This window comes from Corvus hawaiiensis, chromosome 15, assembly GCF_020740725.1.
Source record: "Corvus hawaiiensis isolate bCorHaw1 chromosome 15, bCorHaw1.pri.cur, whole genome shotgun sequence".
Classification (NCBI taxonomy): domain Eukaryota; kingdom Metazoa; phylum Chordata; class Aves; order Passeriformes; family Corvidae; genus Corvus; species Corvus hawaiiensis.
Window position 1 is genome coordinate 9,825,399 of NC_063227.1, and position 23,144 is coordinate 9,848,542.

At 43.2% G+C, this 23,144-nt stretch overlaps 2 protein-coding genes across 3 annotated transcripts; both read right to left on the reverse strand.

The window, feature by feature from the left end:
* Positions 1-430: 430 nt before the first annotated feature.
* TXNDC15 (thioredoxin domain containing 15) lies at positions 431-3,571 on the reverse strand. Its single transcript, XM_048320234.1, has 5 exons — positions 3,468-3,571; positions 3,010-3,380; positions 2,319-2,482; positions 1,996-2,126; positions 431-1,305 (listed from the first exon to the last, which is right to left on the reverse strand). The coding sequence occupies exons 1-5, from the start codon at positions 3,529-3,531 to the stop codon at positions 1,109-1,111; spliced, it is 927 nt and encodes a 308-aa protein (XP_048176191.1). The 5' UTR covers positions 3,532-3,571; the 3' UTR covers positions 431-1,108.
* Positions 3,572-6,707: 3,136 nt separating this feature from the next.
* On the reverse strand, positions 6,708-18,941 carry C15H5orf24 (chromosome 15 C5orf24 homolog). Of its 2 annotated transcripts, XM_048319874.1 has the most exons (3): positions 18,832-18,939; positions 10,942-11,371; positions 6,708-9,064 (listed from the first exon to the last, which is right to left on the reverse strand). In XM_048319874.1, the coding sequence occupies exons 2-3, from the start codon at positions 11,366-11,368 to the stop codon at positions 9,024-9,026; spliced, it is 468 nt and encodes a 155-aa protein (XP_048175831.1). In that variant the 5' UTR covers positions 11,369-11,371; positions 18,832-18,939; the 3' UTR covers positions 6,708-9,023. The 2 variants fall into 2 exon arrangements, with proteins under 2 accessions (XP_048175831.1, XP_048175830.1); XM_048319873.1 differs by having other exon boundaries at positions 6,708-11,371; positions 18,832-18,941.
* Positions 18,942-23,144: the final 4,203 nt, after the last annotated feature.

Genomic DNA, 23,144 nt, shown 5'->3' on the forward strand with positions numbered 1-23,144 from the left:
TCCAGAGGAAAAGAGAGAGCCAGCAGAGAAATACCTGAAGAATCACATTGCAGGGATGTGAGCTCTCTGTCAAGCAGTAAGTTGTAAGACTGGGTTGGTCTCTTTTTAGCCTTAGTTTAATTTGCTCTCTAAAGCTCCCTGTCAGGGTACTCTGACAAGCATCCACCATGATAAATGCTATGCAATCAAATAATCCAAACCCCACACAACACACCAGTCCATACCTTATCCAAAACCCTCCATACTAATCATAACTAAAAAAACCCATCAATTCTTTATGTAACCTCAAGTGGAGAGTGTGCAACTAGCAAACATGGTACTAGAAATTTAGATAGACATCAAGACTGCTCTTGCTAATTTAGGCAAGTTAACTAGAGCTGTAGTTCAGAAATTGCATGTTTTTACTTCTGAAAGAAAGCAACTTAAAAGGTTACACTAAAAACCTGATTTATTTTTTTTAAAAAGGACAATTAATACAATTTCATCCAACAGGAATGTGGTAAATTAGTTGTATACACACACAGAAATAGTGATGTGAGCTTGGGAAGTGACTCTAAATCTCATAAAGAACCGCTACTAAGTCAAAACTCAGAGCAAAGTGAATGAGAAAACCAGCACTGAACCCCAGTGCCAGAGGTGGGAACAGTCATCTCCATGGGAGTGAAAAATCATTCAAAACATCTTCATAGTTTATTTTATGGACACTCAACATACCAACACCTCCCTTCACCAGTGTTTTCCTTGCAGTGCCATGCACAGACCAATGTGCTGTAAAAATCTTCCCTGATCTACAAAGCTCAGGGAGCTCTTCAAAAGAGCAAATTAGAACTGTACCACTAATTACATTAAAGTCCATTAAAAAGAAGTCAATCAGAGCAGCTTAATAAATACTTTAGTTCATGTTTTTTCATACTTGTTTACTTACCACTGTAATTGCCACAAATGTGCTTGTTACAGATTCAGTAGTTGATAAATAAAGTCAATTTTTAGTCACTATTATAAATTACAACCAACAAATTCAACAGTTCATTCTTAGGTACTTCTTGTCCATAGAAATTCCCACTTTACCAATAAGTGGAAAAGTCTGTCCCTGTTTCAGCATCTGAGGTTATTCCTGATGTTCGTGCTCTTGTCCCGGGATGAGCCACCGGATGCTCTCGGTGCGAATGGTGGCATACATGACAAAGCCAGCCAGGAAGAGCACAGAGAACAGGAGCAGCCAGTCTATGCCCTTCGTCAGAACGCTTGGCAAGGGCCCTTCCCAGTCTTCCTCTGTCACAGCCACATCGCTTTTACCTTCTATCCCTAAAAAACAAAGCACTTGGTCAACATTGTAATCGCTAAATACAGAGAAGGTGGTTCTATCTGGAGCTTTGTTCCTGCTCTCAGACACAGGTAGACTTAAAATTTTGGTGAGATGGCCCTTGTACATTAACATATACCCAGCATACAATTTACTTCTATAAAAGCTTAGTGATTTTTATGTGTATTTTCATAACAGGAGAAGGCTTGTTCTGTCCTCCCACAGCAGAGCCTTGAGTAAGTTTGTGGGGGTTTTTCAGCACATGGAAATTTAATTTAGAGTGTTTTTTCAGGATTCTCATTTTTGTGCATTTTTGGAAATGCAGATCCACCACACAGCCCTTCAGTGTGGATTAGAAGAGAGCCAGCTGGCTGGCAAAGAGAGTTTAATTTATTTCATTCTCAATTAAATCTTTGGGCAGGAAGATGTGCTCTGTCCTTCTGGCAGCCTCTCTAGCTAAACTCGACTGTTCCCCCTGCTCTGTGACAGCAGCCCAAGGAGCTGAGTTTCTGCTCTCAGCACAGGCTGAAATCCAGCTCACAGCAACAACTGATTACATTAACCTCTGTTGGGTCCTCTCAGGGTCTTTATGACATTCATTTTAAAGAACACACACAGGGACATGAAAGCCCAGTTTGGACATTAAAGTCAGCCTGTTCTTCCCACTGATGGACCAGGGCTGATTTACACACCTGTTTGGTTAAAGATGAACTCTTTCAGGGTTTCCAGCGTTCTGTCTGTATGATTAAATCTAGCCATAGGTTTAGCACCTTGGAAAAGGAGGATATTTGGTACAGCCACAGTTCCAAATCTAGTTGATAAACTACATAAAGAAAAAACAAAGCATGAAGGAAATTAAATCTTGTGGAGGAAGAAATAAAGACAGTTACAATATAGAAAGTGTCAGTTTCACTAAATAAAGTTGTCATTTTATGTAGAAAAAAGTCACTCCTGTTTTTAGAACTCAAAGCTGAGAGAAATAAACTACAGCTAGAGCACAGGGAGTGTGAGTTACCTGCTGTGCTGGGATGCATCCAGTGCCAGGAAGTGAAGAGTTGGGAATGCTCGGGGCAAAGAGTTAAAATGAGGTGCCAGGCTGGCAGAAAAGCGGCACCATGGTGTGTAGAACAGGACCAAAGTACAGTCACTGCTGTTTGGGTTTAGGAACTCCATCAGGTCCTTGGAGAAAGCACGAGAACATGAACAATTACATATTTAACAGAGTTAAATTCTGTGTAGGGATGCAGCATTCAGCAATCAATTAGATACTTGGCAATACTGATCAAGCCATGCACCTTTTAAAACAGGTGGAGAATTGTATATAACCTTTTTTAAATATTGTTTTCAAGTTTATTGCTTAAAAATATACATACACATAACTGTAACAAGAAATGAGCTGGCACTAACTGCCATTAACGATTTCCAGGAGAAACGCCAGTCCACAGAGCAGGAAAGCTGGCAGTGCCCTGCAGGCACAGAGATGACACACACCGGCACATGAACCGAGCCATAACTCCATTTTTTTCCTGCTCAGAATGGCCCGAAAAGCCTCCTTGCCCAGTCATATCTTTTCTTCGGTGGAACTGAGAACGTTACATGAGGAAATTCACTAAGTCAAGCACTGAAAGCAACAGGCTGACGGGGCATCTTCCACCACCCTCACGGGTTCACACCAACCCCGGGCAGTGAGCGGGCCACCCGCGTACCTGGGACACGTTCAGGATCTGCAGCGTGAAGCGCTCGATGCCCGTCGTGTTCCTCTCCTCGCAGTTCACCTTGGGAGCCTTGGCGCTGTCGGTGCCGTTCTGCTCCTCGGCAGGCCCGGGCAGCACGGGCTCCAGCACGGGCTGCTCCCGGGCCTGGGCGGCCGCGGGGCCGCTCCCCGCCGGCCCGCACGCGTCGCCCGCGGTCGCCCCATCGCAATGCCCTGCCGGGCCGCCGCTCGCCTGGGCCGGCACCGCCGACAGCAGCACGGGCGGCTCGGCCGCGGCCCCGCTGCCCAGCATCGCGTCCGCCATCTCGGCCGTGCGGTACCGCACCGGCTCGGGGCCGCCCGCGCTCCGCTCCGCCGCCGCCCCTGCGGGGAGAGAGAGGGACGGAGGGAGGTGTCAGCTCCGCGCCCCGTCCACCCCGCGACCGCGCACCCAGAGCCCCCCGGCCGCACCTGCGGGAAGGGTCGCAGCGAGCCAGGCCAGCGCCAGCAGCAGCCGCCACATCCTCGCCCACATCCCCGGCCCCGGCAGGCGCCGCCGCGTTTCCCCGGACAACGATCGCTTCCGCCGGATCCCCAGGACACTTCCAGTTCCGCTGCCGGTCGTATTTCCGTGGGAAGAGGTCTTGGGGCGCGGGGGTGGGGCAGGGATTTTTGTCGGGTGGGGCTCAGCCCTTCTCGTGTTAGATACAAAGCGGGTTTAACCGAGTTTTCTCGCGGCCCCGCTGAACCTTGAATTGGGATTGTTCAGCCTGGAGAAGAGAAGGCTTCGGGTGACCTAATTACGGCCTCCCAGTACCTGAAGGGAGTTTACAGGAAGGATGGGACAAGACTATTTACAAGCGCATGTTGTGACAGGACAAGGGAGAATGGTTTAGATTAGATATTAGGAAAAAAAAAAAATTTACTAAAATTACTTTAAGAAAAAAATTACTGTGAGGGTGGTGAGGCCCTGGCACAGGTTACCCAGAGAAGCTGTGGTTGCCCCATCCCTGGAATTGTTCAATGCCAGTGTGGACGGGGCTTGGAGCAACCTGGGATAGTGGAAGGTGTCCCTGCCCATGGCAGGGGTGTGGAACAAGATGTTCCTTAAGGTCCCTTCCAACCCAAACCATCCTATAATTGTGTCCCCGCCTTGCAGAGCTGAGCCCGCACGCTGTGACCGGAGTGGCTGCCCGGGCCGGGTGTCGGGCTGCTGGTGCTGCTGGGGGCATTTCATTGTTGATTTAAATTAGTTCAGGTCGAAAATTCTTGCAGAGAGGCAAGTGCCATCCAATGGCTTCGGCAGGATGCTGTGACTGAGCAATAACTGAGGGCGCACAAGCGCACCCTGTAACTCATCCCGAAGCCGGTTCTGTTACAAGCCGGTGTTGCGGCCCCAGCGGCTCCGGTGACCAGCACAGCCGCAGCTGCCTGGCGAAGGATTTGTCTGCTCCCACCCACGTTAGGGAAGAACGGTCCCGTTTGGGAGCTGTTTGCACACAAACTGTGCCTTAACCTACAGCAGGCTGGGGGTAAAGGTAAAACGTAGCAAACTCAAGGCGTATTTTTAAAACTAAAAGGAAGAATTCTTGTCAACCAGAGCTCCAAAGCAGAAAGGCAAGATAAATACTCCCATATTCATTTTTAGGAAATTATATTTTTCCTGTTGCAGAATTGGTTTTTACTTTATTTCAGTTCAATAGTGAAGCCTCAAGACTATCTGGGGCATTTTGAAAATGAACACGCTACTTCAAGTGCCGATACAATTTTTAACACGCTTCCTTAAAACTGCCAGCAGTGCACAATGAGATTTTGCCAAAACTCTGCATCTGTCAAAAACTGATAGTTATGACCTAGGGGAGCATGAACCATGCACATTGGAAAAGGGCAGGAAAAACCAAGTACATGTGTATAAATGAAAATGGGTGTAATATATTACAGAATTTGACTTTGTTTTTAGTCAGGTGTACTTCTCCAACTCTGTCATTCCTTACAGCACACATTTTCTCACTCGAAGCTTTTTCTTTCAAAGTCCAATTTGCATAAGCACTAATAATGAGGACATAATAGTCTAAAAATAGAAAACATGAGGTTTGCACATAGAGGGAAAATATTTAATTAGATCAGCTGATACAGAGCAAGCCTGAAAGCAAAAGCACAAAGGGAATCCAAACTGGTGCAGACTAGCAAAGAAAAAGCTGCCCCATTCTCCCTTCTCCTTATGTTTGAGTTTAGTCAAAGCAGCATTTTCAACTTGAAAACGATTTTTTACTGTGAATTTAATCCTAACATAATATCCTTCCTGCCATAACACAAATCAAAATGGTACAGGTTTTTTATGGTGACTGTAAGTAATCCATGTTTACCAGGTACGACATCACTAATTCGCGTGGTACTCCTTGTGCTACTTAAAGAGCTCAAACCATGGAGATGCAGAGGCATAAAACTGCCAATCCAGCCCCAAACAAGCCCTGGTGTCTCACCATACACATAACTGAGGTTATTAAAAGGCAGAACCATTTTAAAGATTCCTTGAAGATGTGCAGCTTGTGTAACTGATACCCCAACACTGCTAGTCTGCCAGCCTGAATAAATCCTGAACTGCTCCTGTCATCAGAAACCACATCTGGCCTCACACACCACCTGTGCACTGAGGGAACAGACTCCCTGCAGCTTCCATCCTTCCATTCATTCCATGGCAGAGAACACAGAGGCCATGGAAGCAGTCAAGCAACTTCCAAAACACCTGAAAAAGCTGTATTCTTGTTTGAACAATTTGTGACTGATATAGTATCTAATACTTAAAACTTTCCTTACACCAAATAATGCATGTTGCTCATGCAGTCATGTCCAGGAACTGATTTTTAGACCAGTATGTAGCAGACTGCTGCTGAACATATCCAGTCACCTTGAATGCCAAATATTTAGAACTACCAGAATGGCCAACCAAAAAAAACCCCAAAAAACCAAACTAACCAACCAACTAACCAACACATCAGATGTCATTTTCAGGTAAATTCAAAAAGTCTGCAAAATAACTGCAACTGACATTTGGAATGTTCCAACTCCAGATGTGTTCAAGGCCTTTGAAAGTTCACGGAAAAGAAAGCAAAGGGTGCTGGAGAGCAAATAGAGGATGCAGGCCTGGGAGTCTGGACCGCAGCTTCTGGTAGGTAGGACTGCCTGTTCTTCCCCAAAGTTATTGAAAAACTTCAGTAAAGAGAAAAAAATTAAAAAAAAAAAAAAAGAAGAAGTGTTAAGTGGCATACAGAAAACATCTTACCAACACAGATAAATTGGAATATTGCTGGAATACAGGGATAAATATGTCTTACTCATCACAGAATAACCAATTATGATCACCATTCCATGAAAAGTTTAGTTTATGAGTACTTTCAAATTTATTTCCATGTGCAGCAGAGGAAAAGTTAGCAGTTGACTATTTATCCATACAGGGTTATAAGCTCCTTTCCTCCCCTTTTCTCCTGTTTGAGTGAAAGGACAAGAACAATTAAGTTATTGTCACACTGTTTTCAATTCATTAAAAAATAAGCAACATTCCTCTATTTCCTGATGCCTTGCCACTCATAGAGTCTTTTTGCCTTAATGCAAATATACATAACGTGCCTGTAATAAGCAGGTAACACTGTTAACTGGCATCTTCAGCCAGAATTTAAAAGATATTAAAAAAAACAAAACAGGGAAAAATGCTTAGGTTTTAAAGTATTAACTTTATTAATAAATATACATCCATATGATGATGTAAATACAGATCATGAACACTACTCCATTCCCATACACATAATTGCACACGAGTAGCTCAAGTTCATGGACATAAAAACATACACAGTATCTAATCAGGCTTTTTACAGCAGAGGACAGGGTGCTGATACTAGTTATTTAACAGATTACTGTTACCCCCAAAGTAAACCTGTGGAAAAGCAAATGATGAAAGATTGAAGTAACAGAAAGTGGTTCAAATTTTAGAATACAGATTCTTCTATTTGGAAAAAAAGTCACAAGGAGAAAGGTCTAGTCTCTACTAAAGTCATAAATATATTTAAGCGGTGTTAAAATATATGCATTAAAATAGAGAAGAATAAACTTTTGTAATCAGAAATGAAGTTTGCAGTTCCAAGTATTTATGATTGTTATCAGCTGTTTTAACTGTCAACTCTAAGGGTAGCATGAAACATTATTATACATATAACAAAGAACAGCAGAGTCACAGCTAATGAAACCATTGCACAAATGACTTCACATTCCTCTGCCTTTTAAAGCTCTTCAAAATGGGGGAGGGAGTTAAATTCTCATCTGAATTGCTCTGCGTATTGTAGTTCCAGGTAATTCTTTTCACAGACACATCACTTTTCACTGACAAGGCTTGGTTTTGTCCTGACTGAACATTAAGATCCTTCAGACAAAATGAAAATATATTCATTCAAAAGAGAGATCTTTAATGGCTCTAGTTAATTTGATCATTTTAAACTACATCCAAGATATAAAGAACATTGCTTTAATGACAAAGCTAAGTGCTGATTTTAAAAATACCATCTTTGATATCAAAGTCAGCTGCTTCTGATGGTATCTGATTTTTTCCTGACAAAATATGGTGCTAGCATCTTGAATCTGTCCAGTGCAAGACTTTATAGTAGCAAAATTATTTGGTTTTAAAGTTTAAGTAAATTTAATCAGAAAATGAATAGTAGTTACTATATGTATCTTAAACAGTGAACTTTATAGCATCATTAAGGAATAATAGCAAGCTAATACATTTCATTTATGTATAAATAAGACGTTAGAAACTTGCTAATTAAAAGAAATTATTAAACTTGACATGTCAGTCTTCTGAACAGTGTTAACACACAACAGTGATCCTAGCTTATGAATAGCTGAATTATGATATATAATATAAAATAAGCAATTTACCTTACAAGTAATGTTTTCATACTATGGGGGGAAAGTGCCAGTTTTCCCATTGGTACTAATAAAGTTTAGGCATTAACATGCTGTTTCAGTGTTTCTCATGGACAGAAAAGTGTTGAAAAAAGCACAATGTATTCTGCAGAGTATACATAGAAAGAAGTATTTGAAAATTCCATTTCTAGTCATTTTGAATCTCCTCTTTTTTTCCTTCCCCTCACTGCATGGCACCAGTAAACTCTAGTCAGATATAAAATAAAGCAGAATTAGGAAATGCCAGCAGTGCACTTCTGCTCTCCTTCCTAAATCCAGAGTGCCAAGGAACCCACTGCGGGGTCTCTGAACACTCTTCTACTTGATGCTCATCATTTCACAACTGACAACATTAATTAGTTTTTACTGGGATTATATTTCATCTGATATAATTAATAAACACTGTAATGAACAGAAATTGCTTAGGTGATTTCATTATTTCATCAGCATACTTGAATACAAATTATACTAGCAGAACAGCAATACATCTGCATTATCTCCTGACACACAGCACAGCACCATTGAGTGGATGCACAAGTGAGGAACAGACAGGAGCAAACAGGATCAACGGGAGGAGGTAAGGAGTGGAGTTTCTCCAAGGTACAGTGGTGACATGCAACACGTTCCTTGCCAGCGAGGTGTGACACTCCTGCAGTTATACATTCAGCTGAAGAGGACTGCTTGCCCAGCTGAGTTCAGGAAAGAACTTAAAGAAGTCTTTTGTTGAAAAATTATCTGATTAAAAACAGCCAATAGAACACAGATCCTGAGGGTGAATGAACTCACGTTAGCACTTTGCATGTGTCAGAAGTTACATCTTCTGAGAGAGAATGCTAAATTTCAGACTTGCGAGTTTGTTGAGGAACAGAACGTACAACTGGATTTCAGAGCTTCAGCATGAAGAAACTATTCCTTAGTAGCAATTTAGCTGCCATTAGTTCATCTATCGACTAAGGAGCCATCCAGTATAAGTTGAGGTTCATTGTCTTAGTTGCCAGTGCATACACAGTTCCCCCAAAACAATTCAACACACCTATTGTAAAGTACAGCAAAAGTCCAGCTCAATATGTGTTAGGCATCACTGGAACACCTGAAGGCTTGCTGCTTTTTTCCTGATAAAAAAGGTATGAAACATGACATCTGTTTCTTAAGTTGTCATCACTGAAATCAAGAGGTCTAGTCAAAATGACAGCAGGCCAGAATAGCATTTATATTAACAAAAATTACCATCATCATTACCCATTCAGCACAGGCTCAATTAACCCAAATTTTTATTCTCCCCAAATCTGCAAACTCTATATATTCCCCCTCCCCAGATATTTCAAGCTACAAATTTATCATAAAGTCATTTTATATATGAAATGACTTAAACGCAAACTTTCTTCCAGATTAAAAAAAAAAAAAAAAAAAAAGTTTTAGTTTCAGTAAAATGAATTTAGAACAAACAATATACAACATTGAGGACTGATTTTTTTTTTCTTTTGAATTCTGGATGAAAGTATTTTACACACTCACACTCACACATTCTCCCACACTTAAAAAAAAATTACACACACCCAGTTGAAAAATGGAACATTTCTTTTGGGAGGAGGGGAGGTGTTAGTTTGAGTCAAGAAAGGTATTTATAGTTAACCAACAACATTTTTTTCCGGCTTGCATGCATAGATGAACTCTATATCTGGGGTCTAGCAGTGCAGTAAACTGCATCCTGTTTGCATCAGCTATACAGTTTGCTTTTATAAATCATGGAAATGGTGTCCTTTGGTAGATATATAAGCTTCCATAACTTAAATATAGTATAAGTGTCAAACAATGAAATAACTATTTCCAGGAATATCTGGCAAAACTGAGTCTAAAAATTTGGCAACAGCATCTGTTTAAAAAGTTTAATTTGTAAACATTATACGTTATTACTTTAAAAGCTATTAAACTGTTGCCATCTAAGCACAGATTTGAAAGGCAAAAGCCAGCGTAAATACCTATTTACAGATTTAAGAACATACTGTTTAATATTAATCAAGTGCCTAACTAGAATGAACAGTACTTAATTTCTTATAAAATATTTCAAATTTCAAAGAATTATTTGTGGTTTGGTATATGTACTATTAGGCATTTCAAAATTACCCAGCAGAATCCTGTAACAGTGTAACTAAAAGAACAGCTCTCACCTAAAGGCAAAGTAACTTGTCTTTGTAAGGCGCTGTGAAGCTGTAATGCACGGTACAAATACTCAGGTTTCTTTAATATCTTCAAAAATATTTTTGGAGCATTAGTTGAAATTCACTTAATGCTACAACTCCAGAAATAAAAGCTACTGGAAATCACTTTAGAAAAAAAGGGGTTTTTTTGTTTAAGTTTTTAAGTATATCTGAGGTCTTTAGAAGGTCCTGCAGAAGTGGAAAATGTGGCTTGCCACTTTCTTTATCAATTTTTATCAAGTAAGAACTTAACTGGCTAAGTTGCTTATTGTGGGGCAGGCCACATCATGAACCATCAGACAGCTAATTTCTGTCCTCCTTATTTCAATTATTTAATTTATAACCACACATCTATATTTATGAGAAACTGAACTTAAAACTAGGGACATGGACATTACTTAAGTATGGACACCAAAGCATAATGTATAATTTCAGACTTCCTTATAAATTATGATTTAAAATCAACAGAAGCCTCTTTAAACCAAAGCCTTCTCAACATTCTGTAAAACTTATGAATTGCACACGTAGGCTACGGCATTACTGTAATAAAATCTAGAAACTCAGACTTAGGCAAACATTACAAGAAAACTCAAGAAACATGCCCAAAATCAGCATAAAGCAGATAAGTCAGGAGTTATTCATTCCCTCCTTTCATTCATTAGGCTGTTTGATTTTGCTGCTAGTTTCACCAGCAGCATGTACTCCTCTGTTATGCACCATAGGGTAAGGAAAAGCTGCACTGCCACAAGTATAATTTAGATTTGCAAGCCGTGATAGAGCTTTAATGCTACCTGGAGGTCTGCCTGGGCTGACTTTGTATCCTGCTGCTTTAGTTGTACCCAAGGGTCTGCCTGGACTTGTCTTAAATCCAGCTGCTTTGGTGGTCCCCAGGGGTCGACCTGTGCTCGTTCGGTACCCTGCTGATTTCGTGGTCCCTGACGGCCTTCCACGTTTCCCGGAGCGGTTGAGGTTTTTCTTTTTCTTTAGTTCATCTTTTGTCTCTATATTCCTGCCACTTGTGGTCTGCAAGTGGGATTCGTTCAAGGCGTCTTGTCTCTGGCAGGCAATGGGTTTGTGGCTGACTGCATGGCTGTACTTGCTCTGCTGTGTGGCGTAGAGGTCAAACTGATCTGCAGCCCTTACATTGTCTTCATTCAGGCAAGAGCTCTTGCCAGTCCCACAGAAAGCTGGATTACTGCTGGCAACAGGGTGCATCATTTTCTACCAAAAATAAGAGAGAGAAATATGTATCAATATATCATAATACTGCAGCATTCCACAAAAGAGAATCTTTCAAAAGCCACCTCTGTTTCTTAAAATTAGTCCGAACTACTTTGTCTATTTTTAGTAAACAGTATTGATGTCAGTAAATTACTTTTAAAATGAGTTTTATTAAGCCTTCACTTGAGGTTCTGCACAGTAACCTTTACACATAGTTAAAAAGGACAGTTTAAACCATGTATTATTCACATAGGTATACTTAGGGAAGAAGTAAGTTAAAAAACTGAACAACAGCATTTGAGCAACCAAGAGCTATAATATTTGCTCATGATTGATTCCAAAACCTTTCTAACCAAATCTCATCTGAATTTTAGTTGCTTTAGCTCTAAGATTAATATGCGACTCAGCTGTAAGCCAAGGAAAGATATAACTCTTTTGGTATAGTAGATATAGGATCCTAAAGATTTTTTGTTTGCTTAACTGCAGCAAAAGAATGAAGTGCTAATCAGTTTTGTTATTTCCTATCACAATTAATGTCAAAGAAAGGAATACATAAGGCATTTGGCAACATAGTTGGGAAAGCAGAGGGAGGAAATGAATTTGTAACTAAGTACAAGATGCGGGATTGCAGAAATGCCACTGCTGTCCTAGTTAGGAGAGAACTGCTAGCAATGCCAGCACTGAGATATGTTGATATTGTTGGCAATACCAATGACTCTAGGAAATAAAGCAATTATATCTTCCCTTCAACTATACTGGTTCTACAACTTAAATAAGCTGCAAATACTCAAAGTTTAAGAAAGAAATATTTAGCTATGCTGAAGACAAGATTAAACCAATAAATACCTGGCCTGTCAGAGTGTTTCTGTGTCTTACAGTTACACTTAAGACACCAAATATGTCTTCCCATGGTAAATTTATCAAGTAGATAAGGTCTGGAAGATTTATTATCTTTTCCCTACAATAGCTCTGGAATATCACCTACAGCAACACAATTTAAACTCTACCATTGATTCCTGAATTTATTTGGCAGTTATGAATGTTTCCTGCCAGCCAGAGAGAAAGCACACAGCACAGACAGTCTATTTACCCTGGAGTAAATCCCCGTGCTCTTTTCTCCTGATTACAAAGGGTACATTCCCTGGTGGAACACTCCATCTACCCTGGCTTGTCAAATGCACATTACAGTGTGCATTACTCTTCTGCAAATATATGAATACGGGTTTATGTCAAATAGGGAAATTATGACAGTAATATAGTTTAAATATTAGATGTTCTAGCAGAGATAATTAAAGTGCTACAATGCTGGTGCATTGCATGGGGTACAGTAGACTAAAAGTGAAACCACTGTTATCGCAGCTGTTAACTTGCAAACAAAACAACTAAGAATAGCTTGCAAGCCTGCACTTAGCAAAGGACAAAGGAAATAAGCTCAGGTCAAGAGACCACAGACTTTTCTGTGCAGCAATACAGAAAGAAGCTTAAGGTTTTCTACAATTAGCAGTCAAAAAAATGTTACCTTTCTTTAACCCTACTAGAAAAGTGCCTGCAATAGCACAAAAAATACCTGAGATTTTTTCATGATATGTAATTGCAAACATGAGGGTTCTATAATATCCTTTTGCTGTGGAGAGAGTAAAGCCCAGCGGCTCTGAAAGGCTGTTCTGCTGTTTGTTGATCCACTAGAGACACTTGGAGTGGTGAGCACCATTCTTGTCTCAGTACTCATTTTGAACACGGGAATACTGGCTTTGGCCCCAAAAAGCTGCTCCAAGCTCGACTGCCACAAAGAAGGATCAGTTCAGCTGCCCAGTATCCAAGGAACACACCAGAGCTGGGAGAAGGCACTGAATAAAGCAGGGGCCCCTGGTATTTCTCATGAGACCAACCAGGCTCACACTCACTCCTGTGATACATTCTTATTCTCTGATTCTTTTCCTCATTACACTTGAGGAGATTTTAACATCCTTCTTTCTGGGGGAGAACCATCATAGGTACTCCTAGACAGTGAATATATTCTGCTGGAGCTTCATCACCATATGCATGTGCTTTGTGTCTACTGCAATACCAGTGAGAGCTCTGACAAACACTGACTTCACACACAAGACCTGGCTGATGATACTTTACCTTCCCTCTGGCAACAACCAGTACGGCTGGAATGGATGAAGAAAGAAAGACAACACAAATCAGTAACTATTTAAAATTTCTTTCTAGAGGAAGCTTAACAAAACCCCCAATCTCAGTGGAAGACTGCCAACAGGATTTTTTTTAATGCATTTTCCCCCCTCTCTGCACCATTTTTCAGCGAACCATGCAAATTTCAAGTAGTAGCCAAGGTTCCTCTTCTATCTTTTTGATTTAAGATGTTTTTGTTTAAATTTTGAAAAGGAATCTGTAATCGAGCTTAATTACCCTAACATGGACTCTCCAGTGTAATTTTCCTTCATTCACATTACAGTAGGGAATACAAGAATGTAGCGAGTCTATCTGTAGAATGGAAGCAGGTTTCTTGGCAGGGAGATATACAGTATAAAAGAGAATTGGTATAAAATGCAAAGCTATGCTAATTTAAGAATTACACTCTAGCTAAATTGTATAGCTAAACACATACAACTTTGTGTGCAATCATTCTTGAATAAAACCATCCAAAAAAGTTTCCAACAAGATAGAACTTTCTCGTTTTAAACTTGTAAATAGACACCTAAAAACAATGGCAACAGTTTACTTAAATCAGTTTTTAAACTGATTTAACTGACTGACTGAATATCTCTGTATAAAAAAATAGTTAAGATAAGGCACTGTAACAAGGAAATTTAGTTGTATTTCAAAAAGATTCACTGAAAAGTGACTATGGAGGATTTTCTGTATGGATCCTTTAGTGTCTGGTAATTTATATCTATAGAAGTGCTGGGGAAGGGGAGGAGGCACTGAGTAAGTTGGCTTTGGGAAAAGAGAGGCAGCACCAGAGCTTCTCATGCAACAAAGCACAGAAGCTCCACCGCTGCTAGAAAGAAACAGGACCATCCAGCTGGGACCCATAAGGTTTTGCTACAGGGGATGACTGGACATGGTCATGACCCCTCCTTGTATCCCTAAATACAGCTTAACATACAGCTCTAACTCACGGCTGCTAAGGCTCCTGGTTCTGTTATGGCCCATCTCTCTCCAGGCTTGAAACCCTGCAAGAAATTCCCATTCATGACCTGTTCACTACACAAAATTTTAATATCAAAGCTATTCAAATCACATTACATAAAAACACCCTCTTGAGCTGTGACATAATGCCATCTTTGGCTTTCAAACCTCGTACCCTGCCTTCTTCACGGGCAGGATTTAGCTGCCAGTGTAGACAAGATGAAACCTTTGATAAGCGGAGAAGTTCGCAAACCTCCCAGAATAGGCACTTGCTCAGTAGCTATTTTATACTGAGTACTGGACCTGAGACCCATTATCTGCATCGAGCAGAATAATCAGTTCCAGCATAAGCAGCAGGCAACTGCTCTGCTCTCACCCAGCCCAGCCTGCCTTCTGTGGCCTGCTGAGCGCCAGAACAGACCTGACTCAGCAAGTGCCCGACTTCTGCTAAAACACACCTGAATCACAGCAAAACTGCACAAAGCTCCAAGTCCATCTATACTACAGCTTTTCAAATGATGAATACCAGAAAGGGTATTCCTCACAGCAACAGGGACAATTTTGCTTTTAATGAGGGTTAGTATACAACACCTACTCATTTTTCTGAGGTTTTTCACCGCTGAGCTTGCAATAGTTTCCACAGTATTGACGGGGCTGTGGGAGGCTGTAGCAGCGCATTTTCATCATCATCCAACACATACAAAGTATGTGACTCGCTATTTAACAACACAAGCAGCCACAAGCATCATTTGTGCACAGCTCTCTGAAGGTCACTGCTGCCAATGAATGCTGCGGGAGCAGAGCACAGGCTCAGCTCTGTTCAGGATCCCTCATAAAGGACGCTCTATGCCGAGTTCCACGGCCCTGGGGAGCGCCACAGGGCTCCTTTGCTTTGCAGGGGGGGCTGAGCAGCAACAGCAGCAGGAAGAATATTTTCCCTTTCAAGACCGCAACAGAAATATGGTGTCAGTTCTGTTCTTCTCTCTCAGGATAGCATGTGTGAGAAATCCTTTCATCACTCACTGAGAAGAATTAATTCTATCAATTTAAATGTTTTTCACATATTCCTTTTATTGTCAGCTCCTTTTCCACACATTAACTCTTGCTTAAGTAGGGCCTTACCCAATTTTTAAAACCCTGTGACTGCTTGCTTTCACAAAGCTGCACCTTACCTGGAGTATTCACATAAATGTAAATATTTTAAAAATACTAAATATGAAATTCTATCAGAGGCACAACATACACTGTAACACCAGAACCTACAACTGAAATCTTACCTACTTGTGAAGCACAATAACCAGTTTTTCCATACTGTGCTTATGAAGCCCTTTCCACAGTCGGTGCATAATATGATTTTTCTCATCATCTGACACCAGGTAAAATATATTAAAAACTGCCAAAATATAAGAAATAATTTCTTTACAGCAGTGATTTGCTAGAGTTACTACATGATACCATAAGACTGCAAATCGAAAAGACAACGTAATTTTGGGAACAGTTTCTTTCTCAATTATTCTTAGTGCAAAATCACTAATAAATTAAGAGTTCCCCAAGCAATACAACTTACAAGTATGGTCCTTCCCCTGGTGACCCAGGGTCATTTTCTTATGTGACAGAAGTTAAGAGTTATATGGAGCTGAAATACCCACCCCCTTTAAATTCCTCTTCCCCAGACGTGCCAGGCAGAGTGGGAGCCTTCCTTCACTATGGTCTGCGCCTCGTGCTCCTCACCAGAGAGCTGCAACCTGGGTGCGCCTCTGTGCCCCCGGGAGTTCAAGTCTTTTGACTCAGACACCCTTGGAGAAACAAAGGTCTCCAAAGCCTAAGCACAAGCTTTGTATTACAGACAAAGCTCAACTGCTCACAAAGAGTTGATGTTGGGAAGCACCACTAGGCTAAGTGTCAAGTAAACGGAACTTTTAGGGTTCATTCATTATTTGATTGCAAAACCAGGCAGACAATTGTTAGGCTTTCTAACCCTAAAAACCAAATAAGCCATATCCAAGGACAGAGTTTCACTAGATGCTAACATAAGCAAGGATGTCAGCTGACTTCTTCCCACCCCAAAATTAAGATCATATATGATGATGATGATGAACAGGACACCTTGAAAGGGTTAAGACAGCTTCACAAAAATTAAGGAAGATGGCATCAATGATTTAATTACCTGTGCACTCCAATTACACTGACACAACTGACAGTTTGGTTTCATAATCAACAGAAACCACTCTTAGAATCCGCCCTTTTTCTGAGCAGGACAATCTTGCTCCTTCCTCTTCTCTCACATTCCCACTCCTTGTGCCAACACTAACTATTGTGCAAGAGCAGGACAAATCAACACCAGGGATCTGATCCAGGTGAAAACTAATCCAACAAGAAAGCAAAAGCAACAGCGCATAGGCATCGAGGCAAGAAGTAAGAGAAACTCACATTTCCATTAGCACAGAGACAGTCCCAAGTCAGCCTAAGCCACATTACCCACTGGCTGCCACTGACCCCACTCCCTGGTACTGTTACTTTAAAAAAATTACCAGATCTCAAAAAGATGGTCGTAGTGGACTTTAAAGACCTGGACGACAGGCATGACAAGTCCCAAACACAGCAGAGGGAATGGAGGTTGGAGTAAAACCCCAGAGCTGGGGATGGAGCAGCACAGAATCAAGGCAGCCATCAGGCCAGACAGACTTGCTTAGGAGAGTATGCTGAAACGGCACCCTCATTATTCTGTGGTTCTGCATTACCAAACTTCAAGGCAAACCAAATATGCGTATGAATGATGGAGCAGGTAGAGGTGGATCTTTATAAAGAAAGGATTATTAGTGTTTGTGAATTGTCCATTCACCTCAAGGGGCTACTCCCAAACAAAAAGGAGCAGTCCTTGCCATAGCCTAGAACAAGGGCTTTGAGGAGCTGGAGATGCTTATTCATCTCTGTGGGTGTTCTCACCCACCCGCTCTTCTCCCCAGGGCTGCAGTCTCGAACAATAGCTCTGAGAGGTAAGAGGTGCTCATTCATCTCAGTGGGTGTTCTCACCTACCCTTTACTCTTTCCCTAGCCTGCTACCACAAAAGGACTTTCAAGCTTAAAGAGGTGGATCAAGCATCTTCCTGATGTACGTTTTCAGAGTGTTTCTCTGTGATGAGACCTAGTGCAGAAGGCTCTGGACACCTGTCCACACACTCCAGCAGTGCAAAGGCCTCTGAACACCTGTCCACACACCCAAACACAGCCACAGCAGTGTCCTTGTGTGAGACTGCAGAAAGACAACGTCCACTTGTTGAATCTGTTCGACAGTGGTCAATGGAAAAACATGCAGGGCTTTTTTTATTTAAGGCTGCATCTAAAATACGAGGGATATGGGTACAGACACAGACACACACACAAAATTCTAAGGAAACTGTGGCATCTCAAGACTGAAATAGAAATAAACCATAATTTAAGAAGTATATTAACAGAGTGCCCCTCCTACCCTTTCATTTTACAAAAATAAAAACCACAAGGATCAAAATAACTGTTAATTCAGGGAGAACTGCACACAAATTTAAGGTGCAACTATTCCCTAATCAATTACCCCAGAAGGACTATGCACAAACAAGAATGCACTAAACTATCCGTAACTGTCCACGAGAATACACAGCACTGACACGCACTATGTTAGAACTCAAAGAGACACAGAAGGGACACAGTGAGGCTCTCCAGGTACCCCGATGTGCAGGTGAGCAAAGGCATCCGCTACTTAGGTGTGTCAGGAAATACATCCATGGGCTGTACGCACACATCCAGGTGCCCCACGCGAATGGGAGTATGCTTCAAGTAAACAGCCCTGCACACACACCAGCCCCACGCACGGAGCTGCGGCTGCTGAAGGGAAGGAACAATTCCCGGCCGCAGGCTGGAGAGCAGGAGGGCCCAGCCCCATCAGGAGCGGCCAAGGGCCGGCTGAGGGGACAAAGGGGCGGCACAGCTCTCTCCGACTCGGCCGCAGCCGGGGACACCGCGCCGGGGGTGGCCTCGCGTGTCCCCCGTCCCGCGCGGGGGGCACGGACAGGCCCCGGCCCTCGGCCCGGGGCACGGCCGGGCGGGGACGGCGGGACAGGCGACGATGGCGCAGCTGCCCTCGCGCGGCCCCACGGGGCTCGGGCACCGCGCTCCGGGGCTCGGAGACCGCGGGATCGCCCTCAGCGGCGGGGAGCGAGCGGAGGAGGGAGGACGGGAGAGTCCCGCTCCTCTCCCCTCCCCCGCCGGCCGCGGCTCCATCTTGCCCGCCCGCCGCCTCCCATCGCACGGAGCAGGGTCCGGGGCCCGCGGGCCCGACCCGCACCTACCTGAGAGGCTCGGGGCGGCGGCAGCGGCGGCGGGCGGAGCGGCCGCCTCCCCACACCGCGCCGGGCGGCTGCAGGGAGGGGACGGGCGCAGGGGAGGGAGCGGCGCTGCGGCGGGCGCGGGCGGCGGGGCTGGCGGGGCGCGCTCCCGAGCGGGGCCGCGCCACGGGGGCGCGCGCGGGGCGGGGCCGACGAGGCCCCTCCCTCCGCCGAGGGTCGGGGCCGCGCGGCCGCCGCCATTTTGTGGGGCGGGCGGGAAGAGGTGCGTGCGGGTTGGGTGTCCGCCCGGCGAAGGGACACACACGAATCCCGAGTGCTTCGGGCACTGTGCATGGCCACGCGCATCCCTGGAAGCGGGATCAGTATTAATGGTGCTCCCATCACTGCCGTTTGGATAGAGTGCGGTATCTTCTGTCTCAGGCTCACTTAGGTTGGAAAGACCTCTGGGATCACCGAGCCCAACCCGTGAGCAAACACTGCCGCGTCAAACGGACCATGGCACTGAGTGCCACATCCAGTCTTTACTCGAAACGCGTCCAGGGGCGGTGACTCCACCACCTCCACTCCACCACACGCTGCAATCCATTATGGAATAGTCCAGCTTCAGGACTATTAGAACGATGTATTATGTTAGTTCTCTTTCCCGGCTGACTTTGCAGTGGGAACAGCTGCCATTCCAGCGTAGCTCACACGGGGCTGGGTCCGGGCATGGACCATCAGAGTCTTGCAGCACGAGTGTGGGACTGCTGGTTATTAAATACTTTGCTTTGTTTCATCCATCTGTGTTCTGAAGAGTTCAGTGTTGCAGTAGCACTTCATACCTGCAAGCAGGAACAGCAAATACAAGGAATACCAACTGCAACTGTTTCCAAAAAGATCCCATAGAAACACGAATTTTAAGTGCCCAGCACATTTCACCATCCAACCTTTTGTTCTCGAGGTCAGTTTTAGTGAAACAATATGACAGCCCACTTGGTGGAGGGCTGTGACCAACATATTTTTTAATCCACGTTTGTTAATGACTATAACAGATTCCTGTCCTCCATTAGCACCCTTGGTCCATTGACAGACAGCAACACACACATCTTCAAATCACAGGGTCTGAATGAGCACATTGGTCCTTAAATGACTGATGGACAAAAGAGCCTGAAAAACATTGCGTATTATTCAGATGAGGTTTTAGAAAATAAAAGCAAAAAAGACCAGGAAACAAGAACCTGCAGCTTTCACAAATGTTAATTCTGCTTTTAAAAATATTTCCCTCTCCTGCTGTTGTTTGAGGAGCTGACTGCTGTACTCCAGCACTAAGATATTCCATTTCTACAATACTTGGAGCTCTTCAGGCTGAAAATTGCTGTGCAACATCCTGCCAAGATGATGATTCGTATTTTTGCCATTTCTTCCTAATGCACGCAGGAATCCTCACTTGCAATATAAGAAAGTGGCAGGGAAAAGCAGCCTTCATTTAGCTTAATTTAGCAAATGATTCAGTTTATTTACAAAGCTCATCTTTCTGCTGTTCAAATGTCTATTGGAAGTGCCAATGAAAAATGGTTCAGGTCGATACCTTTTCAGTATCCTGCTATTTTCAATATTTTAATCTGGAAGGTGATGGAAGGCTGGGCTCAGCCTCCTGATTTCTGCAGAAATTGTCATCTCAACAGAACACAGAAACCATCAGACCCTAGAGGAGTGGAAGTGTAACATAAGGCAGTGAAACGCTCCATCCCGAGCTGTGAAGCCTGAACCCAGCTGTTGTCGAGGCTGTTGCTGGCAGAGCAGAGCAAGATCTAAATGTCTGACCTGAGCTGGCCATGGCTCCTTGACAGCCAGGTTGGTGTCACTACCCTGCATCATGCTCCAAGCAAACCCACACCAGCTGAGCCAGCTCAAATTGTCATCTGGTAGCAATAGGACCCGGTCCCCTCATGTGCACTGTGCTAATAACAACAGGGACCAAACACTGATAAACTGCTCTGCCACTGTCTTGTTTTGTTACAGCTCCCGGGGCCTGAAGCATGGCAGTTCCTCCAGTTGTGAATCCGCTCCCTCCTTTTCTTCCTCTAAAGGACTGACTCATTAGCAGTACCAAATGATTACATTAAGTATCTGTAAGATAAGCGATGCAATGAAACGCTGCCCCTTCCCACATCCCCACAAAGTGCCATTCTCTTCCTCTCTCACTGGAGATCTCGCCGAAGGATCCGCATTTTCAAGGAGAAGAAGGGCCTCAAAGCACAAGTTCCTCCTTCTGCTAACACATGAGCTTCTCACCGGTCCTGGGCTCCAAAGCATGCTGAGCAAACAGGGAGAATTCAGTACAGGAACTGCCATGACCTCCTGTCTATTTAACTGTGAATTATCGGAGCTGATAATTTCTACAAATTCACTTCCTCGGTAACTTGCACAGGCAGAGGAAATGTAGGTTTTAATGAAAATCCTTGATCTTAATTCTGAGTGTAACATTTTCCTTGCTCAGCCATTCATTTTCAGAACAGTTGCCACAGGGTATTTATTATTTTGAGAAATGTTTGTGATGATGAACTTCATACTTAGAATGGCCAAAGTATAAAATAACTTAATCATATGCTCACTCCACAGTAGGTTATTAGTAATTTCTTAGCTCACTGGAACAACTTAGCTCTGAGATGTTAATTAATTTACCTCTGCTTATGCTGGTCAGCTTGACAATCTTGTATCTCTCAGTTTGACTAAAGAAAAATATTTAAATTTGTTTCAGATGAAAAGTCTCAGAGAAGCAATGTTTGGGTGGCAATCAGTCAGACTAATGGTCATTTATTTAAAAACAACTGTTTCCACTGCAGCTAAAACTATGAAAACAAATCTTCCTGCCTAGCATTGTATAAACATTGTACAAAATGTACATTTTGAGACAAATCTGAGTCCAGCTGTGCCCCTTTTATTTTTGCATTTTTAGGTTACTCTCTGCCTCCTTACAGCCAGCCATAGTTAGCTGGAAGCCAGAATTTATTCTGCAAACACCCGAGCTCTAAGAACACAAACTTGTTTAAGCTGAGACCATATTTGGAAGAGATCTGGGTCAAGAAAAATAATCAAAGGAAAGTGCATTCCTGGAGCATCACGTGAGGAGGCCAGAGTACGCACACAGGGCCCAGAGCTAATGCTCAGGGACGACCCTCAGGAACTCCCTGCCAAGGGCAGGTTTTACACTGATGTTCACCCTGAGAACCACCTCACCAGCAAACTGAGGCAAAGTTAGGCCCTTGTAAACGAGGTGTTCAGCAGCACCATCGATAGTATCATGTCCATGGCAAAAAGTTAAAAACTAGTTCCTGGCCAGCTTCACAGGCTCCATCCTCACAGCCACAGGTGCCTGTCTGTAACCCTGCCACTACTTTGGCAGAAGTAACCACCATTTCTTACAACTGTAAAAATGCCTGAAGGACTGAAACACCAAAGTATTCTCTCACTCCCTGAAATTCCAGCATTCTTTTTCTTATTTTATGCAGATCCCAAATCCAGCCTTTGGTGTTTCTTTTATATTCGTCACAATTGCAGAATTTCAGGAAAACTTTGCTTAACAAAAATCTTTTTTCTTCCACTTGGAAGACTTGAGTACAAAAAGCCCCTACAGATGGTACTTTGAGCCTCGGAATATTTTATTTAATTAACAGCCAAATGCACATTAACTATATTGCACTGTTCTAATTGTACAAGTAAAATCTAAAGCAGCCAGCTCAGAGAACAGCTACAGAACATGCTGGCTATGATCTACTCATTGTCTGGCTTACAACTTTTATAGCATGAAGTCAACATGCACAGTATGCCTTGAGCTGCCTGTTTTAAACAAAAGGTGGGAACCATGTGCCACATACATAGTTCAGGGAGTACAGAATTCTGAACTGTGACAGCACACATTTTTATCTTGCTGTGCATTTTTTTTCCCCACACAAAACACTGGATTTAGTCTCTCCTGTTTTCCTGGCTAAGGCATGAATCCTTCACAGTGGTGGGGGGGAGGAAGGGAGGGCTATTGCTGTTTGAATCTCTGGTGGGCCACTTGCACGGAGAATGAGGGAGCTGGGCTGGGGTCAGGGGTCTCGGTCTGCCTCCCCTCCCTGGTGTGGGCCCGCTGCACGATGACACCACCACATTACTGTGACATAGAAGAAAAAGCTCATTCATGATCCAGTGCCAAACACCTGTATCACTTATCCACCCAAAACACCACTGCTCACTCAAGTACTAAGAGCATAAAGGCAACTGTGAAAGCTGGTAGTATTATCACCTGGGCAGGTAACAGAACAAGCTCTGCTTATGTGTATTTAAAAAAA

What these genes read in the sequence shown, in the direction of transcription:
- C15H5orf24 (XM_048319873.1), bottom strand. Translation starts at nt 11,368, where the DNA reads ATGATGCACCCTGTTGCCAGCAGTAATCCAGCTTTCTGTGGGACTGGC.
- TXNDC15 (XM_048320234.1), bottom strand. Translation starts at nt 3,531, where the DNA reads ATGTGGGCGAGGATGTGGCGGCTGCTGCTGGCGCTGGCCTGGCTCGCT. An exon ending in AGATCCTGAACGTGTCCCAG is followed by an intron (nt 2,483 to 3,009) that starts GTACGCGGGTGG and finishes GCTTTCTCCAAG; the next exon opens with GACCTGATGGAGTTCCTAAA. An exon ending in GATGCATCCCAGCACAGCAG is followed by an intron (nt 2,127 to 2,318) that starts GTAACTCACACT and finishes TTCTTTATGTAG; the next exon opens with TTTATCAACTAGATTTGGAA.